The following is a 26,255-nucleotide window of genomic DNA, read 5'->3' on the forward strand; positions in this document are numbered from 1 at the left end:
TATTTTATACCTAATAGTTTGTACCTCTTACTCCCCTACCTCTCTGTTGTCCCTCCCCACTTCCCTTTCCCCACTGGTAACCACAAGTTTGGAGAACTGTGCTTTGAAGAGCACACAGTCTTCCCTCTCCCTTCCCTCTCCACCCCACGTCTTGATGAATGTGGGGGTGGAGAGGGAAGGGAGAGGGAAGAGTCACTTGCAACCCCTGTTGATTTGGAAGATGGTAGGACTGTTTATTGAACTGGTGAGCACAGAAGGAGTACAGACTCTGGGGAAGTTGATAATAACCATGGCTCAGACATTCAATCACTTGCCTGCGGTTACATAGCACGTAAGGGGTAGCCGAGGTCAGATGTAATCATGTCAAGTGTAAGGCACGAAACCATCTGGCCAATTGTTACAAGAATGCGCTCTGGGGTCAGACAAACCCGGGCTCCTTTTGACCTGGGACAAGGTGATTAATCTCTCTAAGGCTCAGTTTCCTTAAGTGGAAAATGGGAAAACAGCACCTACCTCATAGGGTTGTAAGGATTTTATGAGATGATGTGTACAAAGAACTTAGCACAGTGCCTACTATGTTGTAAACACTCCATAAATCTTAGCTCTTAATACTGTAACAACAACAGCAGCAGGGGAGGGGAGGGTAAGGGAGAGGAGGGGAGGGGACGGGAGGGGAGGGGAGGGGACGGGAGGGGAGGGGAGGGGACGGGAGGGGAGGGGAGGGGAGGGGGTGCAGAGAGCACAGCCCACCAAGGAGGCTGAGGAGGGGCCAGAGAGGTGAGGCAGCCAAGCAGCATGCCGGAGCTGGGGGCAATGCAGCAAATTCGGATTTTAATCCAGGCTATCACTGCTGCTGTGGAGCCTTAGAAAAGCCCCCTGATTGCCTTGAGCCCCGGTTCCCTCATCTGCTGCATGGACCTTGTCTGTATGAAGGTGAGGGATATCTGTGATGCATGTACAGCTCTGGGTGCTTCATAAACAATAGTTGTCATTTTAGGAGGAGGAATAAACGTTCCCAGAGAGAGTGGCTTCGTGGAAGACAAGGAAAGGTAGGGTTTCAAGAAGGGCCTCACTGCTCAACAGCCTCACTGCTGCCAAGAAGTCAACAAAGATAAAGGCAGAAAAGTATTCATTGGCTGTGACAAGGAGATGAAAGTGACCTTGGTGAGCCAGCTTCAGGGATGCTGAGAGCAGAAGTTGGGGACAGCGGCTGAGGAGTGATGGGAGGCGGGGAAGTGGAGCTGAGAAAGCAGGTGACTGCTTGGCAGGGATGAGGAGGAAGGAGTAAGTGGGGAGGGGGCAGCGACAGGCACGGTTCTGAGATGGGAACCACAGCACATGGCAAGTTTGCCTGTCCCAGAGTGTAACTGCTTTGTGTCTACCCTGCCCCCACATGCTGGCTCCAGCCCTGGGCCCCTTTGTTCTCTACACAAGGCCTCTCTGTCTGGGCACAGACCATGGTATGATCCCAGGGCCTTGGGTGCTCCCTGGGCCCCAACCTGGGTCACCCAATGCTGAGGCCAGGCACCTCCTCTCTCTGCCCTACTTTCCAGTGTGGCCTAGGAAAAGCTGAAGTGGTTCACACCTTCTTCCAGGGCCTTAGCTTCCATCCCTCTCCTTGCATGCCTGGATCTGTACAGCCCAGGGGGGATGGGGAGTAATGATAAAAATAGCTATCAATTATATCCTTTCTCCTGGTTCCTTCTCACCAGTATTTAAACATGCCTGTGTAAGAAACACATAAGAAATTTTTAGAAAAAAAAGAAAACTTCCTCTAATTCTACATCCTTCTGTATCTATTCTCCTTCCACCTAACTTTTCCAGTCAATCATCTATACTGCATCCACTTCTTACTCATGAAACCACTAAAATCTGGCATCCACCACAAACCCCATCTCTACTGTCCACTGCAACTATTCTTGCCAAGATAATCAACAACCTCCTTGTTCTTAAATCCAATGGTCCCTTTCTATAAACTACTGGACCTTCTTTGACATTTTGGATTGCTGACCTTTCCCTCCTTCTTGAACCTCTGTCCTTTCTTGGCTTCCTTAAAACTATGTTCCCTCCCAGTTTTCCTTCTCTCTGAGAGCTTCTTCCTTATTTACGCTGAATATTTATCTTTTCCCCTGCACCCATGAACGTTAGTATGGTATCCTCTTTTACGTTTTGTTTCCCTTCTGGTGGGAACTCATATGGTTATCAGGGGAGTCACCATCCTATGACCCCACCGCCCACCCCCTCCACAGGTCGCTGGTGCAGGGAATGGCATCTGACCAAAGCCAGGCTGATGAGAGCCAGTCCCTAGAAATTTTGGAGCTGGAACTGAGAAGAATAAGCCTGAACTGGAACTGAAAGAGATGAGCCAACATTTTGTTAGGTACCTGGATTTAAGCTATAAAATTGAGAACTGTCAGAAGCTGGGTTTGTTATTATTATTATGTGGACTGAGAAAGCATAAGAAGCTTGTCAGGAGAGAAAAAAGGAGAGAGAGAAGGCAGGGTGGGGACAAAAAGCAGGGCTTGTTCAATTCCTCCGGCTTTTCCAATGTTCCTCCATCCTGATTTCTGGGACCTCTCAGTTTCCTAATCAGGGCATCAACATCAGTGAACGGCCAATAACTCAGCGTCTACGGTTCAGCAAGGTGCATAATGATCTAGCTCCTAGCAGTCTGAGGTCAAGAATGAAACACATTTTGTTATCCAAGTTAAATAAGTTAACACTTACTCTGTTGTCCACTAACTGCTTGCAGACCACCATTTTGGATCTACCCTTCCAGGCGCATGTGATGGTGCCTCTCATCGTAAAATGAGTTGAATGGAATGCAGGTGAGGCAAAGGCATCATTCAAGGGCAGGTTGAAGAAGAAAGGTTTCCAGTCCCGTTACTCCAGCCTAAGTTGCCCCATGAAGCCAGAAGCCATAGTCAGAGAGATTGAAAGAGCCTCCAGATGTAGTGCTAAAAAAGGGAAACTGCTCCAAGAGCTTGCACAGACCTTGCATCTTCTTGGCAAACCTGAAGATTCAGAGAGCATGGTCCTACAAAATTCTAGTATTGATTATGGAAGTGGAAGTCTGTGTATTCACGGACGTTTTCAACTTTTAAATAGTTTTTCTATATGGGAAAATTCCCATTTTAAAACCTGGCCTCCTCAGTACAGAAGTCAGAACTAAAATTCCCAGCACCCCTTGCAGCTTGTCTATAGGCATGCTACTTCCCCTACGTGAGATTTTGATTGGAAGTGAGCAATGTGAGCAAGGGAAATATCACCAAAGTTCACCAATATTTCTGGCTCTCCTCTCCTTCTAAGCACCAGGAGGATTGCACTTGTGGCCACGAGATTTGTTTTGATCAATGCCATGTGAGCAGAAGCCAGTACACATTTTCCCTCACTCTCTTGGGCCACAGCCAACTCTGAAGGTTCATATCAAGAAGGTGGCATCATTGTAAGATGGTGGAGCTTCCAAAAGTTTAGATCCTTGAGTGACCACAGTGAGCAAGACTCTTCCTCCTCCCTTCACCCATGCTGGAACTGTAGCTGAGTAAGAAATACATCTTTGCTATTTTAAGCCAGTAAGATCTGGGGGTTGTTTGTAACTACTGCGTTACCTAACGAATTCTGACTGATGAAGAAAGGAAGCAGGTTGGACATAGGACTTCATTTTCATATAGCGCAAGTATCTAGCTTTTGGGAATGGTAGTCGTAACAGCATTGGTTTCCTAGTGGTTGCAAAACTAAGTTCTTACCACAGAAGCGCCATAGAGCTTAGTATTTGGAGTGGTAATGACTGTGATTTCCTCATCAGGTTGTATGGTGTGGTTTGGGTGTTGTTCCTAGAAACTTATCCTCAAGTCCATTTCCCTAGCCCTCCTAACAATTCTGAGCTAAGTAATATCTTTTAACAAATCCCTTTTATGCTTCAACTATCCAGTGGATTCTATTATTTGTGATAAAGAACTCTGACTGATAAAATTACTATATTTAGTAAATCACATGTTCCATCAATTATAAGAGGCAAGTTATTTGAATTACTAAATGAATAATATGAATTACTAAAAAAAAGAGGCTTAAAAACGATTACATGCCATTAATTGCAAGACATATTCTGATTTCAGAGTTGTTTAAAGTAGAAAAAAATGTGCCTTAGGATCAATGAAATATAGTATTAGCCAAAGGAATTCTCCCCACCCCCCCCACAGATGAAACTGACAGATGGATGATTTTAAAAGAATAGTTGTAAAAGAATTGTATCATCTGGGAGGAAAAATAAAACCGTACCCAATCCTCATAAATGCAGAGATCTGTGATTGCTCAATTCCAGGAAAATCCCTAAGGCACCACCAGAAAGTGTGGTGCTAATCAGTAGAGTACCCCACAGAGAAATCCTCCACAATGGTGCTCTCAGAGCACTGGGTAAGAAATCTTGTCTTTGTGGGCAAAACCTGGGGCAGCCAGATTGGCTGATGGAGGAACTCTGTAGCCAAAGAAGTGAGTCAACACACAGCTGCCAAGAGATTTCCTAGTCCCATGATTTTCATTGTTATTCATGGCCAAAATATCATAAACAATGTTCTGGATAGTGACCACTACACAATGCTTTCTTTTTACTCCATTTTATTCTCTATTTCTTCCATCTCTAAATATCAGGAGGTTTTTGGGGGGCGTGGGGAGGAGTGGTTTAAAGGTAGTTCAAAGGCAGTTCAAACAAAGGTAATGGGATTATTAGAAGCCATGTTCACACCCTATAGAGACCTGACTAGAACATGAAGGGACATTACCCAGGGAACCTATATACGAATAATATTGGTCCTATGATATAACCTCCAGAAGCAGTAGCTGGATGTGTCATTGAGCTGCCCTCCACTGAAAAGGAAGTGAATTTATTGGCATATGTACAGTGAGATGGTTGGATTATATAGGTGAGGACATTTTTGGAATCATACATATAGGGAAAAAATGTGTTTGTGTTGGGCAAAGGATGGACTATAGTGAACAACTGCCATTCTGCTTTTTCAGAATCTCTCTTCTCCTCCTCCACTCACCCCAGTGTCCATGCAGTTATGATGTGGGTCATATTAGGCAATTTGATCCTCATCGATCCCTTGGCCCCAGTTGATTGGTCCAGAGTTAAGCATCTTACTAAGCTGAGCCAATCAGAGTACTTCCTGAGAAATCTGCAAACTGCAGCCAAGAAAACAAAGCCAGTGTCTTGTTGGATGCCTAGACATTATGATTTTAAGCTATGGGATTGTCTGAAGTCTTATTTTTCACCACGTGGACCAGAAGAGCATTGGAAGCCAGAATGGGGGTGGGGATGACAATGCTGGGGCAGGGCAGGGGACGGAAATGAAGGAGACAGGCAGAAAGTAAGAGAGATAAATGGAGAGAGAACCTAATGGCTTTTGTGTCTATTAGTTCCAGTTGTTCTTGAGGCATCCTTGTCTTTAGGTTTCAGGTATCTGATTATAAATATGTCTTTTTGTTTAAACCAGTTCCTATTCTTCTTGGGTGAGTTCTTTCACTTTTCTGGTTTGACTACTACTGTTTTGCTGAAACTCACACAATGTTATCTTCAGCCTGGACCTCTCTCCTGAACCTCAGACCTGTTTATCCAGCTGTCTATGGAACATCTCAACTTGGATGTCCAACTCGTACCTCAAATTCAACATATCCAAAAGAGAATTCATCACCTCCCCACCCCAACCCTCTGCTGAAACTTACCCCTTCTCCTGTGTTCTCTATCTTAGTAAATAGCATCACGGTATCCCTATCACCAAGCTGGGAGTTATCCCAGACTTTTTCCTCCCTCTTACCCCCCATATCCTATAGGTCTAGGTCTCTAAGTCCTGCCAGTTGTAACTCTCCAATATTCTCAATGCTTTCCTGTTCTCTCCACTCCTATTCCCCTACCTCATTTCCATGCCCTGTCATTACTCCTTGCCTTTACTCTCAAATGCCTTCAATCCCTCCTTCTGCCCAGCAGCCCAAATCATCCTTCTAATTTCTGGATATGATCACATTTACTCCTCTGTTCAACATTTCTTCAGTGGCTCCCCACTGTCTTCAGGATAAAATCTGAACTCCAGCAGCTGGGTCACAAATTCACTCATATTACACTCAGATGTGCAATATTATTAGTCTTCTCTCTTTCCTAGAACTGATTTGATCTTGTTCACAATGCCCCCACCCTGCTGGGTAACAGGGGCAGGGGAAACTAAAATTAATCCACTCTGGTAAGCTCAGGCAGGTCTAAAAATTTATTTTAGTCAGTCTCTAAGAAATTCAGTAGGTTTGGATGACTCAGTCTTTCAGGTTATTTTACCCTTCCCTTTCTTGTTTTCAAGATAGCACTTGGTTTTATAGGGATCTCATTGGGGGAAGGGGCTCCTTACCCATGTGGTCCTTGGAGTTGTGTCACTTGGTATTTGCTGAGCTATGGTTGGTCTGGTATAAATAGTGAATTACAATCCTGAGAGGTAGCTGTTACTAAAACCATTTTACAGATGAAGAAGCTGAGGCTAAAAGAGGTTGAGTAACTTGCCCAAGATCACAAAGTTAGTTAAGTGGCAGAACCAGTAATCAACACCACCCTGATTCTGGTTGGCACTTGGATCTGCATCTAGAATTCCAGAGATAAGTTAACATCCGATTTGGGAGCACTGAGAGACTTCATGGTATAGCTTTAGAGCTGCGCTTATCCATGGGAGAATATGTCCAGTGGAATGAGAAAAGGGTCCATTCAGAACACTTAGGAATCACTTGCATATGAAGTAGGGTAGGAAGCCCTACCTGATAGCTCCTGCCCAAGCTGATCTTTCTCTTAGGAGAGCTTCTAGGATGGAGAGTCATGCCTGGTCCTATTCCAGCCAGGGCTGAGCCATCCCTCGGAATACCCCATTCCTCTCTGTCCTAGGCTCCCCCATAGCAGGGTAAAGTACAAAGCCCTGACCAGTACTGGGTGGGAACTCAATAAATGTGTCAAAACAACTTATGTTGGCAGAGCTGCTCACACCTCCTGGGGCCAGGGAATGTGGAACCAACTACAGACCCTCTGAAGTGGGGATGCAGAGTCCACACCCAGGTGGGAGTGGACGTGCGGGAGTATAGGGGACTTCCAAGACCAGGAGGTTCGGTCTCCTCCCAGATGTTGTATCCCAGTGCCTCCCTCCAGTTGATGGGGACAGAGACCTCTCGCAGATATGGAAGGGTGGTCTCCTGGTAGAGGGGTAGGGCGGCTCTGGCCTTTCTCAGATGTTGGGTGAGCAGATCTTCCGGGGGTTGAAAGTGCAAGAAATCCCCGCAAGTAGGTGGGCCCCGCCCCCTTCCCCCCCGTGGAGGGATCCACACTGAGTAGCCCCTTCAGCCCTCTTCCCGCCCCCGCCCCCGCTTGCACAAGGGGCGGGCCAGTCTTCACCCCGGCGCACAACCAATGGCAAGGGAGCCTGGCACGGCCAGCCAATTAAATGGCGGCAGCGGCGAGGGATGGCTCCTCCTCCGACAGGCCGCCGGCCGCTGGCCTCCGAGAAGGCGGGGCTCCTTCCCTGTTTTTGCTGCCGGCCGAGCCTGGCCGAGCCCAGCCGGGAGACCAGTCGAGCCCAGCCGAACGTAGCCGAACGCAGCCGAGCCCAGCCGAACCCCGCGCCCAGACGGCCGCCGCCGCCCGAGCGCCGCCGTGCGAGCAGGCGAGCGGCCTCGGCCGCGGAGGAGGCGCCGCCCCAGTGGGAGGAGGTCCCCGCTCGCCGCAGACCGCCCGCGGCAGAGGCCGCCCCGGTCGCGCCGCGGCGGGAGCGGCCGGCGGAGGCTGCGCTGCCGAGGGGGAGGGTCGGGGGGAGGGGACGTCACCCCTGCCCGCCTCCCGCTGCTCCCCGCCCGCAGGCTCCCGAGCAGCAGTCGGCGCCCTGCATCCCGCTGCCCCGGACCCTCCCGCGGGCGCGCACCGGGCTCAACTCAGGTAAGAGGGGCCCTCCCACCACGGGCATGGGGGGCGTTGAAAACCAGAGACGGAGATGAAGAGACGTAGACACACACGGAGACACAGAGACACAGCCGGGGAGAAAGAGAGACAGACACAAAGACACACACAAGAGACGCACAGAACTACAGAGACAGACCGCACGGAGAGGGGATAGAGACACGTCCACGGGGACAGACGGACACACAGCGGGGAAGAAAGAGAGACGGAGACACAAGAGACCCATACACACAGAGACAGGGAGAAAGAGACACACAGAGACTGATACAGAGATACACAAAGAAATAGACTGGGAGAGAAACGAGACACAAGAGAGACCCTTATAGACTCAGAGATGGGGACACAGAGAGAGACAGATATAAAGAGAGCTACAGAGAGACAGACAGGTACACACGGAGGTGGGTATACAGAGGCAGAGGCACAGATCCAGGCAAGGGAACCAAGGGACAGAGTAAGGGCCAGAGACACAGACACATGCACCTGACCTGGAGAGACAGTCTCACAGAGAGGTGCACCTAGGTACACTGTCTTAGATAACACAGACCCACACATGCCTGCCAGGCCTCCACAAAGTTCCCTCTGTGTGAGCTGGTGCCTCTGGAGGTCTCCTGGGCTGGCTGGCTGGAGTCCTGAGTCGGGGGAGGTGCCCAGGCCACACCGAAGCTGGTTACACTGCCCATCCTTCAAGGCCTTGGGCTTCCTCAATCCCACCCACTCACACAGTTCTTCTGAGGGCTGGATGTTCAGTGGGCAGGGCCAGGCCATATCCACTGGTCAAAAGGAGAATGAGTTATAGGCTGCCTAGTGCAGCTTCCCCACAGTAGCCACACCCCCATCCAGGTGCCCAGAGCCAGCTGTTGGCTCTGTGGGGTAATGAGGCCTGCCGGGAGGCCAGAGGCGTGGGAGCGGGCTGTCTTCCCTACGCCTCTCCTCCTAGGCCTAACCCCACCCCTTCCTCCTCACCACCCTTTGCCTTTGCTCTGTACCCCCCACAGGCTCAGAACTGCAGGCGGACGTCTTCACTGTCCGGGAATCATTGAGTGTGTGGACAGGACAGCCTCCTTGGAACGCCGGCTATACCGGAGTCCCGCCTCGGCATGGGCCTTGCCATTGAGGCAGCTTCTCAGTCTGTGCTTGTCTGAGGGTGCGGCCCGTCATGGGGGCAGCCATCTCCCAGGGGGCCCTCATCGCCATCATCTGCAACGGCCTCGTAGGCTTCTTGCTGCTGCTGCTCTGGGTCATTCTCTGCTGGGCCTGCCACTCCCGCTCTGCCAACATCGACTCCCTCTCCGAATCCAGTCCCAACTCCAGCCCTGGCCCTTGTCCCGAGAAGGCGCCCCCACCCCAGCAGCTCAGCCATGAAGGCAGCTACCTGCTGCAGCCCTGAAGGCCCCTGGCCTAGCCCGGAGTCTGGGACTTAAGTCCACCCCACTTGGAACCTGGAATTGGGATCCCAGGGTCCAGCCAGCCTGGGGTCCAGAACTCAAGAGTCCAGCCTGTCTGGAGCTGGACCCAGCAGCCCAGAGTCTGGTCGGCCTGGCTCCAAGAGGGGCTCTGCTGGCCCTTGGTAGACAGGCCTGGGGTGGGGGATTCATGAGTTGGTGCTAGGGCCAGGGCCATCTGGACTCTGCTTCATCCCAGCGGTCGGGGCTGGGTCCACCGCCCCCTAGGCCAAGCACCTCCAGGCCCTCGAGGTTGGGGAAGCAATCCATGGCAATAATGGGAGGGTGTCCAAGCTGGGCCCCTTCTCTGGTCCTCCTACTGTTTGCTGGATAATAAATGGAACTATGGCTCTACCCTGAGATTTTCTCCTCTTCCTGGGGGCCTTGCTGTAGCAAAATGAAAGGTTGTGGGTGGGCTTCCAGACACAAGTTTATTTGCGCAAAGTAGGAGGAGGTAATGGTGGTTGAGGGCCAAGTCCTGGGGTGAGGTGCTGGGACCAGGACTGGAGCAGGGTGCTAAGGGCAGGTGCTGGGGCCTGATCAGGGGTGCGGTCACACACATACTGGGTACTAAGGCTGGGCTGGGGTACCAGGGTCAGGTGCTACAAGTACGGGGTTCAAGACATCGGCCAGGCCCTAGGTCCAGGCCCTTAGGTCTTGGGTTTTACTTCCCTCGCCAGGTTCAGCAGTTTGTCCAGTTTTGCGATCTCCACAGCTGGACCCTTCTGCACTTCCTGGCCCTTGTTTTCCTGGGGAGAAGGGAAGTACACATGGGGGAGGAATGGTGAGGGATGGGCCACCTCTCTCTACTTCCCAGCACCACCTCCTGAGCCCAGCTTAGGCAGCTGTGCCATGCCTCTCTCCTGCCCAGTTAGATTCCGGACCCCTGCTTGCCACCCCCAACCCCCCCCAGGATCCTTCCCCATCCCAGGTTGGGTGGCAGGGGCCCAGCTGAGGCCTGCAGGAGACATCCAGCTGTTTCTGAACCTCAGATCAACATAGGATCCTTATGCTGGGAGGAGTGGGGGAAGCCAGGAAGAGCTGTAGCCCAGGGCCTCTACCTGTTGGGAGCACCCTTCCCACAGGAAGGTCCCTGGCTGAGTCCTAACACGGAGGTAAGAGGTGTGTGTTTGTGGAGGGAAAAGAGTGTGGACAAAGCCACAGGTGCCCTCACCTAGTACTGTTACCTAGCACTTTCAGGTCACGTTGGGAGTGGGGTACCGTTTGGGGCCAGGCCCGCTGTGTCAGACATACCCAGGGTGGGGGCAGGTGTCAGGAGACCCAGGAGGGCTGATGGGATATCCTGTGTGATTCCAGATGTCCTTGGCTGGGACTGTCCCTCAGAAGAGCGGGTCCTGAATTTGTGACCCCTCACCCCTGCCTACAGGGCACTCTAATCCTTTAGCTGGTAAGCTGGGCCCTGAGAAAAAGAGAGCTGGGACACTGGGGTATGTGTCACTCAGGCCCTGAGAGCTCCCTGGCAGACCAGCACCAGTGCCATCCTCCCTTCTGTCCAGGCGGTGGGGTGTGGGCTAGGCTGGGGCAGCTGCCATTTCCTGCCTTCCCTTTGTGCCTGGGCCCCTGCCCTCTCAGCCACCTGTGCCCACTGCTCACTGGCACCTGCCCCAGCCTTGCCTGCTGAGGGCCCAGCATGGATCTGGCCCGGACTGTGAGGTGGGAGGAGAATGCAGGGCCAGCAGGCCCCTTCCTGGCCCCATCTTGGCTGCTGACACCCTGTGGAACTCAGATTTCCTCCTGGCGTGACCCCTGAGCCTGTTCCCAAATCTGTCTCCCCCTCCCCGTGCGGCCCAGTGCCTTGGCCACTCCCCGACTCACCTCTACATTCCTGAGGCAGAGGACAAAGATGTCTTTTTCTCTCTCACCCCCCCTCCCTCCCAGATTAACCTCGTGTTCTCTTCTTGCCCTCACCTCATCTCCTGGGAGTCAGGAGATCTGGCTTTTAGTTCCAGCTTTGTCATTAACTCCCTATATGACTTTGGGCAAGTTCTGCCCAAACTATTTCTACCTATACAGTAGTTGGGGAAAGCAGGCCTTGACCTTTGACAAGTTGGGCTCTGACACCAATCCTGGGAAGCTCCTTGGGCTGGGAAGTCGGGCCTCTGTGGCCAAGCCCTTTTGGGAAGATCAGGGAGACTGCAGCCTGCAGAGAGGGGCGGTAGGGATGCCCAGAGGACTTCCTTTGGCCCGAATCACTTGGCTGCTGATAGCGTCAGGTGGTGATTTCACAGGAACTGCCAATCCACCCAAGAACTAGCCCCCAGCTGTCACCTGCTCAGGTCCTCTGATTCCCAGGTACCCGTGTCCTCAGGTCCTCAGGTCCTCAGAGATACAGATGCTGAGCCTTGCTCTGAGAGGAGTTGGGACTGTGGGAGATCCTTGCATCCCTGGGTCAAAGTGGGCGGGGCAGGCCCCCACCCAGATCTACTGCCTTCGAGGTGTGAGGGTCATACCCCAGCCCCAAGGGGTCACCACCACCCCTCCCACGGGGCTGTCCAGCTCTCCTAGCTCAAGCCTGGGTTTCTCTCCTCACTAAATTAAGAGCAGATTTTATCTGTTCCACAAATTGTACTGCCTTCTTCCCCCTCCTTGAGGCCAGCTAGCTGGGCTTAGCAAAGAGTTTTAGACCACACCCAACCCCCGCCCCCCATCCCATCCCATCCCACCCCCAGCCCACCACAGCCTCTGGGCCACAGCTGCAGGCACTCAGCAGCCTTCTGAGTATTTTTAGCCAAGTCCACCCCCTCCCCCAGCTGGCTACAATTACAGGCCCGGCCAAACTCCCAGCCCTTGCCTCCCTGGCCCTGGTGGGGAATAGGCCAGGCTGGCACGAGAGGGTTAGTGCCGTGGGCAGGTGTCAGCCGTTGAAAGAGACAGGCCGCTGCCCTTGCCTCAAACTGCAAGTAAATGCCTCAAACTGCAACCAGGGGGTACAGTCATCAGGGCAACATGGCCCAGCTCCGGCCCAGCCCTGATCCTGGCCCAGAACCTGGCAGGAAGCAAATTCTGTTTTCTCTCCTAGCACCCAAATGGACAGGACTGGGCTCTAGGTTTTTGGACGCTGGATTTTTAAGTTGGACCTTTGGACTCTGGGTTCTAAGGCCTGGGTTCTTAAGTCTGAATTGGGACTCTGAGAGCTAGACTTTGAGGTCATGGCTCTGGGCTCGGTGGCCTGTATTCAGGGCCCCTGGGCTCTGGGCAGGGTCTCCGGATCATTAGAGATTCCAGAAAGGAACCAGAGCTCAAAAGGAGGACTGCCTAGCTGCTGACCTAGTTACCCTCCTCATGACTCATTTCCTACTTCCCGTGTGGACCCGGAGCTCCCAGTTCAGAAGCCCTGTGCAAGCCCAGCCAATGAAGCAGAAACTAAGCCTCAAGCCCCTGCCTGCATGACACCAAACAAACCAATGACGCCCGTGTGCTTCCCCCAGGCTTCGGGTCCTCGTAGTCACCTGCTTACCTGATGTCTCCACCTGGGGGCCCCACAGGTAACTCAGATTCAGCATGTCAGAACTGATCTGTCTCCTGCTTCTCCTGTGTTCCTCACTTGGGCAATGACACCACCCTTACCCTGGGTCTCCAAAGCCAGAAACCTGGGGGCCACCCCCGGCTCCTCCCCTTTCTCTCAACCCCCTGCCATCCTGGAGACTTTCTCTCACGGCAGCCCGAACTCCCCAAAACCGTACCTTCGGCATCTTGCGCAAATTGGGTGAGAGCTTGAGGCAGGTGACGTGCCCACGTTCATCGCCCACGATGATGATGGGGTGGATGGGGTTGAACTGCACGTGGGTGAGCTTGTTCTTTTGGGCCACCACAGGCTGGTTGCATATGGCTTCGTACTTGTTGACGGACAAGTCAAACACGTGGGTCTGGGAAGAGGTGGGTGTCAGCACACTCGGGGAAATGAGACCCCTGTCACCCACCTCAGAGTAACTGCCCCTGAACTTTCTGGGGAAAGTCGACAGAAGCCTAGGCAGTGTGAGAGGCAATTTGTGTCTCTGTTTTTCCTGTGGTTGAGGGAATGGGGATAAAACGTTTAGGAAAAAATTTAAGTCTATGCAGAATTAACACTAAGAGCAGCTGCCATTTATGGAGCACTTACTATGTACTAGACTCTGAGCAAGCATGTTACATGGTTGCATCATCGAATTATAATCCTCACAGCCACTCTATAAGGTAGGTTCTGTTATTATCCCCATTTTATAAATGAAGAGAAAGAGGCTCTTAAGGCTAACTTGCCAGTAAGTGGCAGAGCCAGGTTTTCTACCAACTAATATATGTCAGGTGTTCAGACAGTGCATGTCATAAAGGTGCTCAACAGGGACTTCCCTGGCGGCACAGTGGATAAGACTCTGCGCTCCCGATGCAGGGGGCCCAGGTTCTATCCCTGGTCAGGGAACTAGATCCCTCATGCATGCCGCAACGAAGAGTTCGCATGCCACAACTAAGGAGCTGGCGAGCCGCAACTAAGGAGCCCACCTGCTGCAACTAAGACCGGGTGCAACCAAATAAATAAAAATAAAATAAAATAAAATGAAACTGTTTAAAAAAAAAAACGGTGCTCAATAAATGTTTGATCTTATTTTTACCGCATCCTAAGTCCGAACCATTAGCAACTCTTGCCTAGACGACTGTGGCAGCATCCTAACCGGTCTTCCTGCTTCAGCTCTTGCCCTTCTATCATCCATCCTTCATGCAGCAGCCAGACTTACCTTTAAAAAGTCTAAAATCCTCCAATGGTCTCCCTGGGCACTCTACATAAAATCTAGAGTCCTTACTCTAGATTCTGCACTGTCTGTTCTCATCTCAGGCTCTCACCCCTTCGCCTACTAGACCCCAGCCACCCTACCTGCCTGTTTCTTAAACCCTTCCAGCTAATTCTCCCTTCAGGGCATTTGCACGAGCTGTTCCTCTGTCTGGAATGCACCCCTGCATCTTCACCTGGCTGGCTCCTTCTTGTGACTCAGCTCTCAGCTTGAATGTCACCTCTTTAAAGAAGATTTCCCTGACCACTCTATCTAAGAGACCACCAAGTCCTTTCCTTTTACATCACTCTCTCTCGTTTTAAAGATATAACAGTTGTGTGAAGATATAACTCACATACTATAAAATTTACCCATTAAAGTATACAATTCCTCTTTTTTAGTATATTCACAGTTATGTAACCATCACCACAACCAATTTTAGGACATTTTCATCACCCCCAAAAGAACCCTCATACCTATTACCAGTCATTCCCCATTTTCTCCCAACTCCTCTAGCCCTAGGTAACCACACATCAACTTTGTCCCTATAGATTTGCCTATTCTAGACCTATATAAATGGAATCATACAATGTTTGGTCTTTTGTGACTGGCTTCTTAAACTAAGCATTTTTCAAGGTTCATTCATGATATAGCATGCATCAATACTTCATTCCTTGTTATTACTGAATAATACTCCTTGTGGATATAGCACCTATTGTTTACCCATTCATCAGCTGACAGACATTTGGGTTGTTTCTACTTTTTGGCTGTTATGAATAATGTTGCTACAAACATTGGCGTCCATACATCATCCTCTTTTAATCTCTGCCTAGCACTTAACACTATTGGGGGTTTTGTTGTTGTTCCTTTTGTCTCTGTCCCTTCACTGGAACGTAAGTTCTGTGACAGCAGGAACCTGAATCACCAGGCCCTGGCCCACAGCTGGGAACCACAGTTGACCCTTGGTTACTCATTTGTTCAGCAAATAGATGACTGACTCGAGGGTGATGCCTTGATCACTATATTCTTTTCTGGTAGGTGCTTCTCAGTTTATATCAAAGTCCAAAAGGAAAATGTACTGCATAAGAATTTTCTCACAAACCGTTTCTGAGCTTTCACCAGCTCTCATCATTGCATAGACCCCCTTCCACCGCCCCTTCTCAGACTCAGCTTGCACACTCCCAGGGATGGGGACCTTGCTGCCTTTTAGACACTATTTCAGTCACAGATCAACTCTGGCTCAGAAGTTTTTCCCTACATCAAGTTGGCACCTGCCACCCTGTAGCTCCCTCCCCAGGGCCCTCAGAGAGGATAACTGCTCCTCACGGCACCTTAACCCCCAGAGTGCTCTCTCCTTCAAGGTGAACAGACCCACTCTCTCCTCCAGGTCCCATGGGATGAATGATCCCTCTTTTGACAGGGGCCTGGGTGGCCTGGCCCTTGAGGATACACAGTCCTTATGTTCTGCCTTCCCCCACCTGACCTGGGCATGGCGTGGGCTCTCCAGGAGGGAGACCTTGAGACAGCTCATCCTACCTTCAGTAGGGGGTCAGCTGGGTCAGGAAGGGGGCACTCACCCTCCCATTGGTGGTGACTGCTGCAAACACGGTGGAAGAGTATGGGGCCCAGGCCACGTCGCCCACGGCTGAATTTAGGTCATAGATGAACATCGGGGTGCTGCAGTGGGGAGGGGTGGAAAGCTCAGGGCACAGAGGGCTTACGGTGCCAGAGCCCCGCCGGCCCCAGCCCAGGGTGGCGCCTGAGGGAGGCGCCTGAGGGAGGGCAGGCCCCTCACTTGATGGTGTGGTCCCAGATCTTCACAGTCCAGTCGGAGCTGCAGGACATGAAGACCTTGGTGTGGTAGGGGTTCCAGGACACAGTATCCACTGCCATGCTGTGGGCGTCATAGGTGCTGAGGAACTGGCTGGAGTAGGATTTGGAGCACTGCGGTGAGGGTAGGGAAGCGGGGTTCAGGAGTGGGAGAGGTCAGCAGCCACCACTTCCCTGGGGGCCCTGGAGGGTCAGGCACTGAGATTCCTCTTCTGTCCTCACCCCACATCACTGTCACAGCTGAGCTGGGGCCAAGCTCTCGGCTGCATTTCTCACCCTCAAAGCAACCAGAGAGAAAGGAGGGGCTTAAGGGGCTGGGCAGGGGAGTCTTCCTGGAGGGTGAGGGAAGTCTGCCCAGAGGATTCCAGGCCTGGCAGAAAAGGCCTTCCCTCCCTGAACCCAGGCAGAGCAGGTGTAAGGGGCCCTGGGGGAGGTGTGGTGTCTCGCCTGTGTCCAGACCAAGGCCTGCAGACGGGCAGACAGAGCGCTGGATCCACCTGCAGGGACAGAAGCCTTGCAGCAGTGATAAACATCCCACCTTGCCCCAGTGAGAGCAGGTACGGAGCCTGGAGCAAGTCCCAATCTCACGATTTCTCATTCGGTTTCTTGCCCTGACCAGCAGGCCCCTCACACCCTCCCTCCAGGAGACTGAGCGGCCAACTAGCCTCTTCCTCTCTCCCGCACGGCCACTGGGGGGGTGGGTGGGGGGGAGGGGACCTCTTCTGCATTCAGACCAGCTCTGCCTGGGCCTCAGGGGCTCCCGGGAGGCGGCCTGTAATTAACATTCTGAGTCTCTGAGCCTAAGAAAAGATTGCGGCAGAGCTATTTCTGGGTGGATGAAGGTTCAGAACGATGTTCACCTACTAACACTGAGACTTGGCAGAAACTGGCCCTGAAGTTCCATCCCGCTGCCGGCTGGGATGAACCCGGTATTCAGAGATAAATTTTCTTGTTACCTGGCCTTGGAAGCTCAGCTCAAGTTCAGATCTCCTCCAGGAAGTCTCCCCAGAATGTTCCAAGCCCCCCAACCTCCACTCTCAGCTCTACCTCCTCCACTCCCAGGAAGGGAGAAGGACCCAGAGGGAAGGAAGCTGGGCTGGGCCAAAGTCACCCCCTAGATTCTCCATCCCCTTTCCTGCACTCGGCCACTCTTCCCACCACCCAAGCAGGTCAAGAAATGTGTTCTCTTCCCACAAGAAGCCTTCCAGAACTGATGAGCCCTAAGATCTGTCCGAATAGGGTCTGTTGAGAACGATAAGCTCCCAGGTCTACGAGTCCCTGTAAGGAGCTGGCATTGAGGGCAGTGCTGCCTCACCTTGTAGATTTTCCCCTCTTCCGTGCCCACTAGGAACAGGTAGTCGATCTCTTTGTGGAAGTCAAAGGCAGTGCCACAGCCTTGGGAGAAGAGGGAACAGCTTTAGGCCAGTTCTGGGAGGGAGGCCCCCAGCACCTCCTCTACCCAGGATGGCCTGAGCCCTGGTGCTTGTGAGGGAGGGCTGGGGCCAGCCAGGCAAACAGAAACCGGGCCTCTGGCCTGCAGCTTGTCCCGGGCAGTTGGGACTCTGCAAACGGGCCAGGGCTTCTGCAGACAGGAATGGGGCCTGGATAAACAAGGCAGGGATTGAGTCAAACAGGGTCAGGGTCAGGGTAAACAGGGACAGGGTCTGCAAACAGGGATATGGTCTGTGCAAACAGGGTTATAGTCTGCATAAACAGGGGAGGAATTGAGTAAACAGGGAGAGGATCTGGGTAAACAGGGACTTGATCTGCATAAACAAGGATGGATCTGCATAACAGCACCCAATCTGCATAAACGGGGGGCGGTCTGCAAAGGGCCGAGGGCTGGGTGCACTGGGCCAGGCTTTCTCATCACCTCCGGTCAGGCACAAGTGGAGGCACGGTGCGGCAGAAAGAGGGAGGACCAGACACCTCATGGGCTGGGGTGACGTGGCCAGGCGTGGATGTGAGGGGCTGGGGCTCTTACCCACTGTGTGTATCTGCAAGCCCTCGACATCCTCGGTCGTGCTGTCCTCCACCTTCAGCTTGATGACATCTGTGTGAACCAGCTCGCTCTGCAGTCACACAGGGAGGGGGAAGCACATGGGTGGGGCTGGACCGGCAAGGTTGGGGGTCCCTCTGTCATTCATCTCCCCCCACTCCCTATCTCCACCCCTGCATGGCCCTTTCTGGGAAACAGGCACCTTCACGAGCGTCCAAGACACGATCCTGCCATCAGATGATACAGAGAAGAAGTTAAGGTTGTGGTCCATGTCATCCTTCTGCCACTTGACCTGAAACATCCCAAACTGTGAGCTCTAGGGTGTTGGGTTAGGGCCCCTCAAGAACCCATCTGAGGTCCAGAAGCCACTTCTGGGAGCCCATATCCCAGAGTCCCCTGATTTCCCCACCCTCCCTCCTTCCACTCATTCCTCTCTCCCTGAGCATCCTGAGGCAACAGGCCAGACGGGGCACTGCCCAGTGTCCGGGCTCAGCACTGGAGGTGCCCGGTTCCTCCCTGGGTTGAGTTTTAGGAGCCGTTGTAAGAAGGCAGTGGCTCTGGGTTTGACCTCCTTACAGGGCCTGGGAAGGACAGAGCCCATCAACCAGCTTCCTCATTTACAAAACAGGAACCATAATAGCATGGGCTTGTTGTAAGGAATAAATGAAACAATGAATGTGAAGCCCTTAGGTCAGAACATTGCAAATATGAAGTGTTCAATAAATATTATTAGCTAATATCCTCAGTATTACCATCATGCTAGGAATCAGGGTGGCAAGGCTCTTGGGGGGCTTTTTCCTACTTCCTTGGGCGGTGGGGAGGAACAGCCTCCCTCCACCACCCTCCCCATCCAGGCTTGGCCTTTCTCTAGGCGGCTCTCTTCTGTTCCCAACTTCACTTCACCACTAGCCCCTGCTTCCAGAATCTTGCTCCCAGATCTCAGATGTGAGCTGCATTTCTCCATCTGCAAATTGGTGTTAATAATCCTGACCCACCCATCTTCTCTGGGCTGGAAGCAAACATATGCGAAAGTGTTTGGGAGACAGAGCTGTTGTCTTATGAAGATGACACGCTTGAGGCTCAAGTTTCTGTTGCCAGATGTGGAGGCCTGGCCAAGCCATGTCCGGGAGAGCTGGGGCAGGGCTGGGTGCCCAGATCTTCCCACCCTCCAGTTCCCTCCAGGCCTCCTGTGCTGGGGCCACTGTCCCTTCTCCCTGTCACAAGGAGAGGCCCAGTGAGGGAGGACAGGAACCCAGGGCTGCTGCCTGTAACCACAGTTGTCACCTGGCCCTTCAGGGGTGTGTGTAGCGGGGAGGGGATTGCTCTTCCAGGGCCACGCCCCAGGCCTGGCTGGTCAGAGCTGCAGGAGGGCAGACCCAGTCCTGCCTGGATCTGTCTGGGCAGGCTGCTCTTTTGTGCTTTCACTGGGGGGCCTAGAACACCACAGAGCTTGTGAGGCACAAGTCAGAGCAGCCCTGATGCTGAGACCGCTTCCTCTTCTGTGTTAAGGGAGTCCCTTTAAAGGGGGGAGGGGACAGGGGGTGTCAAAGGCCAGGCTGTAAGAGGCGCGAGGGAGCTGCCAAGGGAAGTGTTTAATGAGCGGCCCCCAGCGTGCACGGAAATTGTATTTCACACCCCACTTAGCAGCCTGATGCCCAGTTGGGGGGTGGTGTGTGTGTATATGCAAATGAGCCATGTACGTGTGTGTGTGTGTGCGCGCATGTGTGTGCAAGTCACACACGTGCTCCTGGGGTCGAGGTGGGAGGGTAGGAATAAAGAGGGCCGAGGCGGGGGCAGGTGGAAGTGGGGTTAAGAAGAACGCATGAATGCCCAGGAAGCAGGTGGTAGGGAGGAGACGGAGGCCTGTTTCACCGACTCCTTCTCTTTTGCCTTATCTGATTAGGGCAGGCATGTTTGACCCCAGGGGTCTGCTCATATCCTTCCTGCCCCCTTCCCTTCCCCGGTGTAGCACAGAATACACACACACACACACACACACACACACACACACACACACCCTGCAGAGTGTTGTGGCTGAGCCTTCACAGCGGGGCCTGAACAGGGCTGCACTACCCAGATGGGCTCCCCTGGGAGGAAGCCTGTGCCATGGAACAGGAAACCAGCCTCCTTCAGACAAACAGTTCTCTCCCTGGCTCCAAAACCTTCCATGGCTCCCCGCTGCCAACAGAACAAAGTCCTTCTGCCCCCAGCCTGGCATTTGAGATCTAAAACAACCTATCTCGTTCCTCCCAAGACACAGTCCCGTTGAGAAGGACTTAGACTCTGATGTCTCTGACACCTCATTCGTCAGCCTGGCTCTTCTTCAAGCTCCAGGATATACAGCCAACTGCCTGTAGGACATCTCCTCCTCTGGTTCCTTATATTAACTTCTGGCCAGAAATCCATGGATTTCCTACTGGGTCCCCCAAGCCGGAGTCCCAGGCACCGTCACCAATTTTTCCTTTTCCCCATATCCAATCAGTCGTTTCCTGTTCTTGATTTTACTGCCTCGACAGCTCTCAACCCTACCTCCTCATTTTTATCTCCACTGCCCCTGTTGTAGCTCAGGCTTCAAGATCTCTCATGCTGTGGCCAGAGGACATCTCCAAGACACTACCTGACTGTGGGACTTCTCTGCCCCAAACCCTCTGATGGTTGGGCAGTGATTTTCAAACTCTGCTGGGACAAACTCTTAGGAGCCTTGTGAAAGTAGCTCAGGGGATGCGGGGAGTGATAACAGGGGACCCTCAAGCAATCAGGACCCTGACCCTACCAGAGCAGCCCCACTCTCGTCTTATTAATACATCGGGCTTCTGTACTGACACTTCATTTGAGACCATTAACATGCAAAGTCCAAGCTTCCTACTTGCTAGAGAAGCACACTCACGACTGAGCTCCCGTACGTTTCTCAGGAGTCCCTGACACTGAGCTCCGTGCAGTGTGTTGTTGCCCAGCAGGCCCCTCTGCTTGATGCCCGTGTCTTTCTGGTGCACGCGTGACCCCTTTGTACCCTTCTTCATCTAACGAATACTTCCTCATTCTTCACGATTCAGCTTAGGTGTTGCTTCCTTTAGGAAGACCTCCCTGGCCCTCTGGCCCCTGGTCCCCATCCCAGACAATCTGGACAAACCTCAGCGCCCTCATGAGCCCTCCTTAGCACACTCCGTATCCTGCTCAGCTGTGGCTGCCGTATCCAGACACCAAGCCCTGAGCATCCTCAGCTCCCAGAGGAGAGAACAGGCAGGAGCTGATGAATGAGTGGATGAATGAGGAAGCAGGGAGGGAAGGAGAGCGGAAGAAGAGAACAGGAAGTCATTAAAGGAGTGAGAGGCAGGCCCCTCCCATGTCGCAAGCTCTGATTCCGGCCAAGAACTCTGAGTCTTCGGTTTTGCAAAGGCAGCAGCCCTGTTTTCCTGACAGGATGGTGGGAGAACAGAAGGCTACCCCGTCCAGTGTCCCTGGCACCCGCCCAGTGAAGGGGAAACTGTGTCTCCTGCACACGCTACTTCTCTCTCCAACCTGCGATTTGATTCAGAGAACAGAGCAGAGTGGGAGTAGGGTAGCTGGCCTCGGCCCCTTGTCCTCTCCTGGGCTTGAGGAGGATAGTCAGGCCACCCGGAGATGCTCCGTGCTTGGCCCTGGGCTGTCTGCCCATGCTGGGAAAGCCGGGCCGGGGCTGGTGCTTGTTCAGTTTGATCAAAGCGAGCCTTTTCTTCTCGCCCTGGGCTTTAAAGTCTCTGCAGACACCCTCCCCGTGTCTGGAGACTTCCGCGGGCCTGGACCCAATGAATGGGGAGGTGGGCTTTTCAGAGGAGAGAACTCCTGAGGCTGCAAGTCTGGCTCCTGCTTTGGTCGAGAACTGTGGGGAGGGTGTTTAGGGGGAGGGGGTGCCCCAGCTCTGGGTAAAGGATGAGGCTGAGAGGCCACAATATCCCCTGTGCCTGGACAGCCTTCCCTCTGCTCAGGCCTGTCTGGGAGCTGAGAGCCAGTGCCTGGGGTAGGTGTCCACATGACTCAGAAAGCTCAGGGCCAGACAGGCAGGGGTGCAGAGCCCGCCTGCAGACCCTGTCAGGGCAAGGAGGAGAGGAAGGTGAGAAGACAGATCTCAGCACTGCCTGAGGAGCCCAGAGGCCTTGGGCAACTTGAGGCAGAAATCTACGCTTAGATTCTCCCAGGCCTGCCCATGGGGTGAGGGTACACAGCCTCAGAAGGAGGGGGACCTTTGGAACACAGTGAGGAAGGGCCTGCAAAGCCAGAGCTAGGAGACTCTGAGAATGAAACTGTGAAATCCACTCCCAGCGCAATAAAATGGGAGACGCAGAGTCAGGGTGAAATCTAGCCCCAGTGACTAGGTAATGGTCCCATTCTCTGCCTGTCTGGAGAAGATGGTTGTTACACAGAAGCCTCAGGGACAGACGTCACCTACCAGGCCTTACAGCCCCACCAAGAAGGCAGAGAACGGGCAGTGCCTACCCCTATCTGGTAGTTCCCCAAATCTAGCCCAGATGGCAGAAGAGAGCCGCTGTGGGGAGCTGAGGAAGATCATAGACCCTGGAGCCCTTGACACACTCAGCAGAGGCCCATCAGGCCCTGGGGGCTTCCCACCACGGGCTCTGAGTCACTGACCACTACACCTAAGAGATCCGAGATCCTTAGCAGACAGATGGGCCCTGCTTGATGGGAGCTCTGAGGCAGCGGACCGCAGCTCTTACCACAAACCCTCTTGCCTCCTGATGCCTCCCCTCTGCCCTTCTCTGCCCCTTCTCACACCCAGCTCCTTGGCCTCTAAGCTGGTAGCTGTCATCCCCGTGCCCTTGCCTGTGGCCCTCTCCTCCCCAAGGCCCCTCGTCCGGTGGCTCCCAGGCCCACACGCTACTCAGTCCCACCCACTTCTCCCGCCCTGGTCCAAGGCTGACCTGCCACACGGGGTCTGTGTGCTTGGACTTGGCTGAGCTGCGAAAGGGGGACTGGGAGGAGGGCTTCTTGAGGTTGTAAATGGCCACGTTGCCGTCGTAGTGGCCCACCACCACTAGGTAGGGGTGGTCCACGTGCACGTCCAGACACAGGATGCCGCTCTCGCTGCTGAAGATGTATTCGGGGAAGCTGGGGTTCTTCAAGCTATAGAACAGCAGCATGCCCCGGCCCTGCTTCATGAAGTCATCTGCCGCAGGGAAGAAAGTGGCGGTGATTGGACAGTCCCTGCTGGGGAAGCCCCGGCCCCTCCCTTACAGGGTGGACAAGCCCTGCCCTGTTCTGCCTCTGACAGAGAACGTGGGAGACCTCTTGGGGCTTCATCTTCTCTGTCCATGAGACAGAATCATGCGACTTGACCCACCCCCTTCTCAGGGTTCACGAGAGGATCCAACAGATAAGGTGACCGGGCATATCTGAGGGACGGACAGTCATTCTCCTTAGTCTCCCTGGGGTACAGGAAAGGGGGGGCTGCAGGCTCAAAGAGTTGTTAAGTGAAGAATGTGGGTGCACTTGGGAAGGAGCAGTATCCTCAGAGAGGGTTCAGATGCCCAGCCCATCGCCTGCCCTTAGGTGCTGGGATAACGGCCATGTACCCCTCATCCCCAGCCAAGGACAGGGGTTCAGTCTGGACTAACACGGAATTGCCTGTAGGAGTCCCACACTAGCCACCTGTGGGCATCTTCCCAGACCCTCTGGTCCCACAGTCCCCAGCTGCAGCCTGAGCCCTAGCTCTAAGCATGCTCCCAGATTCGAAAGGTCCCAGGCCAGCCAGTCAGGCTTCCATAGGCCACCGTGCTATCCCTCTGGCCTGGGCACAGCCTTCGGTGATCAACAGTGGACCGCTCAGCAGACGCCCTCCTCCCGGCCCGCCCCATGGCAAGGGAACGCCTCCCACACTCCTTCATTCTCTGCACGCTTGGCGCCCATCCTGATAACGCCGTCACTGAATGGAATACAGTCCCAGCCCTCCATTCCCGCTCTCCCGCCACCAGCCCAGGACCCTTCCCAAGCTCAGAAGAGCCAGAGCTGGAGAGGTGGAAGTCTAGAGCAGCCCCCTGTCTTGGAGGCCCTATGCTAAGGCAGCCTTTTAGCTCCGCCGGCCCCCCAGGGCTATCTCCTCTGCCCCTGGCCACTGCAGGCCTGGGCTCTCCTCCCAGACTGGCCAGTCCTGAAGTGAGGAGCCCATGGGCGGGAAGAATAGGGAAGCAGCCCCAACTTGGTGAGTTTTGCTGAGTCATTCTCTCTGTCTTGTGTCTAAGGCTGCCCCTTTCTTGAGGGAGCAGGTGACTGGGCTGGGCTCAGGGACAGTCTGGGCTGGGCTCCCTGGGCTCTGGGCATGAGCCCAGCTATGACCAAGTCGCAGGTATCCTCACCCTGGGCACTCTGCAAGCACAACGGATGCTTCCTGGGAGCCAGGGTTAGGGAGCAGGGAGCAGCCAGGAGCCAGGCTGGCCTTAGGTGGGCAGAGCTGGAAGCTGAGGCCAGCAGGCCTGTCCACCGGCGCAGCTGTCTGTGGGGGAGCCCACCTTCCCTTGCCGTGGCTAACTGCCACCAGCTCTGGGACTCCTGTCAGGAACCCCTCCCCTGATCAATTGCACTGGAGTCTTCCTGTGCAAGGAGGGGGCTGCCCCTGGAGCGGAAGGTACAAGGGTCCAGCTTGAGCCACGGGGAGGGCACGCAGTGGTTCAGGAAGGAAAATGCTTCTGCTCTGGGGAAAGTGAGGAAAGCCAGGTTGGGTCACCCTGTGCCCGGCACCATCTCAAAGACTGGCCTTGAGGTGGGGGATGGGAGCTGGCAGTACCTCACCCCGTAGGGCTCCAGGCTGGGCCCCAAGGGCTGACTCTTGAATTCAGGGAGAGATCTGCAGTTGGCTGAGGGGAGTGTCTTTCCCACCCAGACCACGAAGGGCTTGAACCAGGCAGTGTGACAGTCACTTGCCGTTCTTTTAATTCATGACCCAAATCCTGAGCACCTGATCTGGGCTTCCCCCTGGGCTGAGCCTGGCAGGGACAGACACACCCCACTGGAGACGTGGGCTTGCCCTCAGTGGCCCCTAGTGTGGTGACAGGGAGCCAGACCCCGCGGCTGAATGGGTAAGCCCTCGCTGGGTAATCAAAGTATTAAATGCCAGGCCAGAGGTGAGCTATAGATGCCCTTGATGTCCAATCTGGCCTTGATGTCGGGCAAGACTGACAGAGTGGGAGTGGGCGGGCCAGAGGGCGAATGAAAGGCCGGGTGGCTGGGTGAGTGATGCTCAGGCTGAGGACTCAGATGCTCTCCTTATGGAGAGCATCACACTTGCTCTCACTGTGCCATGGTATCTGGCCCCTTGAGGGACAGCAGTGATGACTCACTTTCTCTAGACACGTTTCCAGCACCCCATGCCTCTGCACATGCACAGAGCCTTCATGACCAGTGGAACCAGGAAAGGAGGGTTGGAAACCCTAGGTCGGCTTAGTAACTCTGCAGTGAGGACATCTCTGACCCACTCACAGAACCACTGGGACTAGACACTGAACTATGGCCCCCGGATTTTATAGGTGGGTAAACTGAGGCCAGAGGGGAGAATGATGTCCCCTAGTGCATTAGACCCATTGCTTGGTGTTTGCCACACCCAATAGCCCATTTATCGCTGCAGTTACTCTGCTCAGGGTAGTGGCACTAATCTGATCTTTACATGGAGGTGGAGAAAGGAGGAAAAGGGGACACCAGACCTGTTGGGGTGGTGGGGTGACTGGCACAGCCAGTCCTTCCAGAATCTGGACTAGAGAATGAGTAAGGGCCAGGGCAGTCAGGCGTGACGAGAGGAAACTTCTGGCAGAGAGAAGTGTGGATTCCACGAGGCAGGGACACAGAGAGCAACCAGCCACACAAAGGCCTGAGGTCCTGCCTGCGTTCCCAGGTCACATGCATCCTGACAGTAAGTCTCCCGTTCTTAACCTGGCCCTAGGGGTCTCTGCTAGTTGCAACCAAACAAGCCCTCCCGACATAAAGATCACAGCTTCTCGGGACTTCCCTGGTGGCTCAGTGGTTAAGAATCTGCCTGCCAATGCAGGGGACACGGGTTCGATCCCTGGTCCGGGAAGATCCCACATGCCGGGGAGCAACTGAGCCCGTGCGCCACAACTACTGAACTACTGAGCCCACGTGCTGCAACTACTGAAGCCCATGCACCTGGAGGCTGTGCTCTGCAACAAGAGAGGCCACCGCAATGAGAAGCCCACGCACCGCAATGAAGACCCAATGCAGCCAAAAAAAAGGATCACAGCTTCTAA

At 53.7% G+C, this 26,255-nt stretch overlaps 2 protein-coding genes across 2 annotated transcripts in view; one reads left to right on the forward strand and one right to left on the reverse strand.

Annotated features, from left to right (window-relative positions):
• Positions 1-7,880: 7,880 nt before the first annotated feature.
• Positions 7,881-9,768, forward strand: ENHO (energy homeostasis associated). Its single transcript, XM_079706268.1, has 2 exons — positions 7,881-7,951; positions 8,968-9,768. The coding sequence occupies exon 2, from the start codon at positions 9,129-9,131 to the stop codon at positions 9,357-9,359; it is 231 nt and encodes a 76-aa protein (XP_079562394.1). The 5' UTR covers positions 7,881-7,951; positions 8,968-9,128; the 3' UTR covers positions 9,360-9,768.
• Positions 9,769-10,064: 296 nt separating this feature from the next.
• DNAI1 (dynein axonemal intermediate chain 1) overlaps positions 10,065-26,255 on the reverse strand; it is a gene marked incomplete at both ends in the record, with an annotated part of 63,310 nt that continues 47,119 nt past the window's right edge. The window contains 8 exons of the mRNA XM_079707047.1: positions 10,065-10,163; positions 13,119-13,301; positions 15,755-15,854; positions 15,973-16,121; positions 17,323-17,402; positions 17,992-18,079; positions 18,209-18,298; positions 22,923-23,167. Coding sequence (XP_079563173.1) covers positions 10,065-10,163; positions 13,119-13,301; positions 15,755-15,854; positions 15,973-16,121; positions 17,323-17,402; positions 17,992-18,079; positions 18,209-18,298; positions 22,923-23,167 — 1,034 coding nt within the window. The remainder of the gene's footprint in view (positions 10,164-13,118; positions 13,302-15,754; positions 15,855-15,972; positions 16,122-17,322; positions 17,403-17,991; positions 18,080-18,208; positions 18,299-22,922; positions 23,168-26,255) is intronic.

Source organism: Hyperoodon ampullatus, assembly GCF_949752795.1.
Source record: "Hyperoodon ampullatus genome assembly, chromosome: 6".
Taxonomy (NCBI): domain Eukaryota; kingdom Metazoa; phylum Chordata; class Mammalia; order Artiodactyla; family Ziphiidae; genus Hyperoodon; species Hyperoodon ampullatus.

What these genes read in the sequence shown, in the direction of transcription:
- ENHO (XM_079706268.1), top strand. Translation starts at nt 9,129, where the DNA reads ATGGGGGCAGCCATCTCCCAGGGGGCCCTCATCGCCATCATCTGCAAC.